Source organism: Procambarus clarkii, chromosome 60 (assembly GCF_040958095.1).
Source record: "Procambarus clarkii isolate CNS0578487 chromosome 60, FALCON_Pclarkii_2.0, whole genome shotgun sequence".
In the NCBI taxonomy this organism is placed as follows: Eukaryota; Metazoa; Arthropoda; class Malacostraca; order Decapoda; family Cambaridae; genus Procambarus; species Procambarus clarkii.
Window position 1 is genome coordinate 29,406,294 of NC_091209.1, and position 6,378 is coordinate 29,412,671.

Genomic DNA, 6,378 nt, shown 5'->3' on the forward strand with positions numbered 1-6,378 from the left:
TATTCAATACCCATTGTTTCTGTTCTGTCTTGTGTTGATACTTTTAATACCCTATTAATATCCCCTATTGTTCTGTCTTGTGTTAATGCCACATCACCCTTCCCACCTCACTCAAATGTAGATATAAAATCAGAGAAACGCAAGTTCTAATCAGTTGTGTATTTGTGAAGTCTTTGAAAATGTAATAAGTTTTACGAAACGCGCCCGTGTTGCGTCAGACTAGAAATAAAAATGAATTTTGGAGAAGTGATTTTTGATTTACCTCCAACAGTGAAGCGTAATGTACGAAAGATTGAGAAAATTCGTGTTAGAATTATTAATCTTACTTTTTCGGTCATATTTAATAATATATGTCTACAGGAAAGACTGCTACCAAAATATACTAATATATATATATATATATATATATATATATATATATATATATATATATATATATATCTAGAGAGGATCTAAACATTCTCTCTAATGCGTTATGCGTGGTTTCCTCCGAGGCTAATGGTCCCCCTTCTTCCAGCTAGAGGTGGTACTCCCCTCCTATATATATATATATATATATATATATATATATATATATATATATATATATATATATATATATATATATATATATATATATATATATATATATATGCGAACAAGCCTGAATGGTCCCCAGGACAATATGCAACTGAAAACTCACACCCCAGAAGTGACTCGAACCCATACTCCCAGGAGCAACGCAACTGGTATGTACAAGACGCCTTAATCCACTTAATCCATTTTGTCCGGTCGTGATGGTCAAGTGGATTAAGGCGTCTTGTACATACCAGTTGCCTTGCTCCTGGGAGTATGGGTTCGAGTCACTTCTGGGGTGTGAGTTTTCAGTTATATATATATATATATAAATATATATATATATATATATATATATATATATATATATATATATATATATATATATATTTATATATATATATATATATATATATATATATATATATATATATATATATATATATATATATATATATATATATATATATATATATATGCGCAAACAAGCCTCAATTTTTGTCTTGCTTATTGTAGAGTAACATAATCATTATTTTATTTTATATTGTGTTTTGTCTTTGTATATTTTTTTGATCCGCACTGTACATTGCCAAGGGATTATCTTTATTTTATTTGTATTTCTTTAAAGTAAATTAAAGTTCATTATTTATAAGATTTGTTTTGCGTGTTTTTCCCTCTCACTTTACCACAGGAGACACCCGCCAAACAGTCAACATTTTTGTTTTCTCTTTTTTTTCTAATAAGGTTGGCATTTCCAGCAGCCATAGAGAAGACTGCCTTAACACCTACATTTCTCGTCACATTAATGGGGGCCCGTCCAGGAGAGTGGTCTTCACAATAAGGTTTGTCTTGGAAGAACTACTCAGGTACTGATACTAGACTAATCATTTCAATTTGTGGTAAGTGTACTTGGCTTTGTTACACGTTGCTTTTTTAATAATTTCATAACTCTCAATAATTTTTATGGTGCTGTGTATTTTGTGCTTTCTGAGTGTAACATTTTATGAGTGTTGGATGACTGTGGATTACGTGGTGTCTGGTGGCCACAGTCATTCTCTTAATTGGTTATTCATCCCTCTGTGTTATTACTCGTGTTTCCACCTTATTCTTGTCCCTAGAATATTTCTCATTTACGGCAGATCACCCCTTTGGAACCCTGGTACTTTGGTTTGTCTTCGGGACACGTACCCTATCTTCTGCAATCCGACCGAAGGAGGATAAAGAGGGCCATAGTTCCTCTAGCACGGACTACGTTATTGAGTTGGGACCCCAACAGCAGTTCTCGTCACCAGTTGACACTCGCACCTCTACGCGTCGGTCAGAGATTATGATACTTACACAGGTAGGGAATTGGCATTCTTTTTCAGAGCACAAAGAGCGCTAATTTTGTAAGTGTCTTCTAGTTAAGTAGGAAACTCCTTGCTTCTGTCCTACAGAGACCCGGCAAGGTATCCCTACGTTTTTGGACTACCTCTCATTTTTGAAACTATCAAAGTTTCATTTATTTTAGTAGGATTTTCTTGCCCTTATTCTCGTATATAGAGTACCGGGTACAAGATTTCCCTGCATTTTGATTATTTAATCACTTAACATCTAATATTACCGTTAATTGTTTCCACATTAACGATTGAATTCCCACAGGATAGTCACCAGTTGCCACGTCATCCTGTTACTGACACTTATAATACCACAGGTATAATCTCTGTACATCTGTTTGCTATCTCAAAATGTTTCGTCTCTCAGCATTTCGTAGTGATCCATCAAATGAAATTGGAAACTTAAGTAGTGCCAAGAGGACAGAATTACAAACTCTAGCACATGAGTACCAACTAGATGTTCCCCATGGAGCCACCAAAAGTGACTTGCATAACCTTATCCTTGACCATCTCTTAGATAATATTAGTAGACTTTGATTTTCACGAAAAAACCGTTACAGACCGGCATACTATAATAGCTATGAAGTTAAAGCTAGAACTCGCTAATGTCAATCGTGAACGTCTGAAAGAACAAGCTGCCTTTGAGAAGGGAGCTCTACAAAGGAAGGAACACGAGGCTGTCCTAAAGGAACGCGAGGCTACCCTAGAGCGTGAACGCCAGAAAGCAGTTCTACTATTCAAGGAACGCGAGGCTGCTCTTGAGCGTGAACGCCAGAAAGAACAAGCGGCCCTACAACGTGAGCAGGGTGAATTCCAATGTGAGCGTGAGAGGGAACAGCTTAAAGTAAAAGAACGTGATCTGGAGATACAACGTGAACACAGTAAGAAGCAAGCCGATAGTGCTCTAGAATACCGTAGAAAAGAACTCGACTTGGAAACTACACACCTCACTCGGCGCCAATAAGCTGAAGCTAAACTTCCAGTAAGCTTTAGCATCTCCGAGGCAAGTAAGTTAATGCCACCATTCGTTGAGACAGAGATAGATGTGTTTTTTACTACTTTTGAGGCCCTAACTAAAAAGCTTAGCTGGCCTGAAGATCAATGGTCTATACTTCTCAGAGTGCATCTCACAGGTAGAGATGCGATTACTCTCAGTACCTTAGTGTCTGAGAATGACTACCAGTCCCTAAAGCAAGCCGCTCTAGACGCCTACCTTCTCTCCACCGAAAGCTACAGACGAAGATACCGTGATTATCTAAAGGAAAATGTCACCACCTATTTAGAATTTGCCAATACTAAGAAAAGATATTTCATGAAATGGCTGGAAGCAGCACATGTTTCTACATTTTCAGACCTCGTCAACCTCATTCTAGTCAAGGAATTCTTTCGACGTGTTCCTGCTCCCATCCGTCTTCACTTAGCAGACAAAGAGGAAACCGACCTCATCAGATGTGCGAAGTCAGCTGACACCTACAGTCTTGTACACAGGTTAACAGCTGACACATCTTCCAGTCAGAAGTCTTGGTGTAATTATGACAAAGTGAGTACAGATCAAGCGAACTCTCATTTATATTGTAGGTATTGCAAGCTCTATGGACATACCATAGATAAATGTGGATGTTACGGCCCTATTGGGTCGCAACTGGGTTCTTACTCTGATGTTAATAGAGATTGGGTGTCCGGCCCCAAGTTAGTAGTGGCTTTCAAGGGGTGTGCTCCGTAACGCAAGTAAATGAAAGGGGAAGGGATAAAACTGCATTTAAACTTAAATATATAATTATTCCATCACCAATAAATAAGTATATAAACCGTCACAAGCGGGGTTGCTATTACTACACTTATTTACAATAACTTCTTCTTCGAAGACACGGGATGCTCCACGGTGCTCAACGATGCTTAGCCCTTGATCCTCTTCTCGTAGCCTCTCGACGAATCCTTGGATTCTCCTAGCGAGTCTACCCCGGCCACAGGCCAGCCAAATTACAGTCCCACTGGGTGCGCAGTCGTGGAGGCCGTCAACCACAAATCTAGCCTGTAGCTGGCAGGTTCCAATCAGTTCCGCAGGTTAGGCCACCGTCGTGGAGGCCTTCAACCACAAATCCAGCCTGTAGCTGGCAGGTTCCAATCAGTTCCGCAGGTTAGGCCACTCCACGACCAATACTAGGGTTGCGAGCCCTAGGCAGGAGCCTCGTGTGATTTCACAGATCACTCTCCTCACCACAACACCCCAGTGGCTAGTCTTCTCCACCAGTCAGCCCCGGGTACGACAATCCCTGGTTCTGCCACCTCACAGGCAGGCTAACACAACAGTGTTCATCCGTGGGGGTGACTCACAGCTTCAGCAGCAAATTCGTGGAGGTTCTACGGCTGCCTTGGGTAGACTGATCCAACGTCCGATTCAGCAGTCCCAGGTCGACTCTGTAATCAGACACGTCATCAGTACCAGTTACACTCTAGGGCACCTCACTTACATGCTTAGACACAAACGCCCACCTATCCACTCCATAGATGGCGTTGCTGTCTAAGCGTCACCTCACCAGAGGTCAGCAGCGGCTATGTTATGAGCTGATCAGGACGGGAAACCAGCCCTTGTGGCCAGTATATCTCGTCCTCACTAGATGGCGTCGTCCATTTGGAGGGGGTTTCGAGAGCTGACCCACAGATGGCGCATTCGTCACTGCTCCGTGCTCGGACGCTGGACTCGGGTCCGTAACACCTCCCCACAAAAAAGAATTTGGTTTGGTTTTCTATAAAAGAAAAAACAAACCAAATTAGTACATAGGTACTCTTCCAAACGGATTCACGTACATTACGAACTGGAGTGGCGAGGCCGTCTTGTCCACAGAACTGTCCCACTGGGCAACTCTGGCATGAAGGAAACTTGCAGATGGAAGACGATGATCTGCCTGATGTAATCTTCCACACCTCCACTGCGATGTCAAGCAGGGGCATAATCTCACGTGTCCCGAGTAAGGATTGGTGTAGAGACGATCTGGGGTGACTCGACACTTCCCTGTGTCGTGGCACCGATGATGGCTGGTCACAGACGGCATTTCTGGTACCGGTCCGGCGGTCCTTCAGGGAGACAGGAACCTGGAATACAGGGGTCTGATCATTTAGAGTGACAGCGACAGTGGGCAAGTCAGTACTTACAGCATACGCCTCTACTAGGTCCACACCTAGTCCCAACGGGGCTGTTCGTACATCGAAGATGGCATTCGCTCTGCCACCGTCAGGTCGACCAACGTTCCGCATAACGCTGCATCTAGGCTCAGCAATCACGCAGGGCGTGTCAATTTGTCGGAAACAGTCACTCATAATATCATATCTCGTACCTCCTGTATCTACCATCACCTTCCAGGTCCCTCCTTTGACTGCAACACTTGCAGTGCAAATCTCCAATCCCTGGGATCTCTTCGCGATGTTCAAGGGAGCCATCATCTGTCGGGTCGTCCACTGGTCCTTACTGAGAACACACATAAGAATAAAACAAAATACCGCTAAGAGACATATGGCCAACTGAGGGATAAGCTTCCTGAGCCTGTAATGTCCATAACCGGCTATATCCATTAGCCTGGTTTGGACCGAAGAGGGCACTAGAACCTTCACACATACCTCCGACGTCTGGGTAATCTCTGGCCGGTTCAGTATACATTGTACTTTGCCATACCGCAAGTACTCATCCGCCTTCACTCCAGACTCTTTAGTATCCGTGGGTGCTTGCACGCGAGGCCTCTCTTCTCGCTCAGCCGCTTCTGCCACCATAACCTTATGCTTCTTGTCGGGAGAATCAGGAGGCTCTGCTAGAATACTGTAGACTCTGTCGTCAATCTGTAGGCGAGAGGAAGGATTAAACATGTTATCTAATTCCGGGTCTGTCTGTACCTGGATATTACCACTGCCTTCTGTTACCTCGGACCTTGCTGTTCCGGCTGACTCGTCCGCAACCTTGGGATGATTGTTGCTCCAATCTGTTACCAAGTCGTTAGCTAGTATCACGTCAATCCCAGCTATAGGTAGGGTATTGACTACTGCCAACGCACATGTGCCGCTGAAGTACGGCGAGTCGAGATGTACCGGCACTAAGGGGGCGACATACCGCGTCCTAGGAAACCCGACCAGGACAACCTTTTGTCTCCCATCCACACTCACTCCCTCGGGTAACGAGCTACTCACGATCAGGGACTGGGCTGCTCCACTATCTCTGAGCACTACAACTGATCTTCCAGTATGATCATTCGTTACATACCCGCTTGAAGTGTGAGGGGCAAACAATCCTGGTTTTTCCTGACTAGTCATCAGGGACGGGGTTCCCTCTGGTGGTGTTACACAGCTCATCAACATCACCTCCCTACGTGGGCCGCTACCTCTTCTGCCTCGGCACATAGCGGCTACATGCCCTTTCTGCCCACAAGTCCAGCACACCATATTCCTCCTCGGACTCCGG

The 6,378-nt window shown here is 43.6% G+C and overlaps 1 protein-coding gene across 1 annotated transcript; it reads left to right on the plus strand.

The window, feature by feature from the left end:
- Positions 1-2,511: 2,511 nt before the first annotated feature.
- On the plus strand, positions 2,512-2,895 carry LOC138353933 (putative uncharacterized protein DDB_G0271982). Its single transcript, XM_069307366.1, has one exon. The coding sequence runs from the start codon at positions 2,512-2,514 to the stop codon at positions 2,893-2,895; it is 384 nt and encodes a 127-aa protein (XP_069163467.1).
- Positions 2,896-6,378: the final 3,483 nt, after the last annotated feature.

Excerpts from the sequence above, each read along its gene's own strand:
- LOC138353933 (XM_069307366.1), top strand. The coding sequence starts at position 2,512 with ATGAAGTTAAAGCTAGAACTCGCTAATGTCAATCGTGAACGTCTGAAA.